The sequence below is a fragment of the Pteropus alecto genome, unplaced genomic scaffold (assembly GCF_000325575.1).
Source record: "Pteropus alecto unplaced genomic scaffold, ASM32557v1 scaffold78, whole genome shotgun sequence".
Taxonomy (NCBI): Eukaryota; Metazoa; Chordata; class Mammalia; order Chiroptera; family Pteropodidae; genus Pteropus; species Pteropus alecto.
In genome coordinates this window covers 17,571,866-17,572,467 of record NW_006443124.1, presented here as the reverse complement: position 1 = coordinate 17,572,467, position 602 = coordinate 17,571,866, and the positions used below count along the sequence as shown (strand labels likewise).

Sequence of the window (602 nt, the reverse complement as noted above, 5' to 3'; positions counted from 1 at the left end):
GGAAAGTTGGAAAAACACGTGGAATATCGGATTCTGTGGAGAGCTTTGGGGTAGGTCCTGACAGGACGAATGTGATACAGACTTACAGGACAAGACAAAACAGTGGTGACGTGAGGAGTGAGAAGTGGCTAAGATGCGGGTTTCTCCTGATTTGCACAGCAGCCCGGGAAGGTATAAGGGGCTCTGTGAAATTATGGGAAGAGGGTGACACTGAGACGAGAGAGAATGCAGAATTATTGCAGCAATTTTCATGAAGTCAATAATGGACAACCAAAACACAGCTCTGCCTGGCCACACATGATCATTACCCCTGACGGTCAGCGTGGCCGACGTCCTCTCCTGCCCGCACACGCACGAGTACTCCCCAGCATCCGCCACGGCCAGGCCCCGGATCTCCAGCTCACACAGGGTCCCGTCCTGCCTCAGGCTGACTCTGTCCCCAGCTCTGAGGGTCTCGGGCCCCTTCCTCCACTCCACGGGGGCCGCCTTGCTCAGCTCACAGCGCAGGGTCACCGTGCCCCCTTCCATGGCCTCTTTGCTTCTCATTCTTCCTATGAACTCAGCAGGCAGGGCTGGGGAGGGGCAGAGATGAGAACATCGTC

General features: G+C 56.1%; 1 protein-coding gene across 1 annotated transcript in view; it reads right to left on the bottom strand.

Moving 5' to 3' along the window:
- OBSCN (obscurin, cytoskeletal calmodulin and titin-interacting RhoGEF) overlaps positions 1 to 602 on the bottom strand; it is a 145,428-nt gene that overhangs the window by 60,715 nt on the left and 84,111 nt on the right. Inside the window, 1 exon segment of the mRNA XM_006923370.1 lies at positions 218 to 572. Coding sequence (XP_006923432.1) covers positions 218 to 572 — 355 coding nt within the window.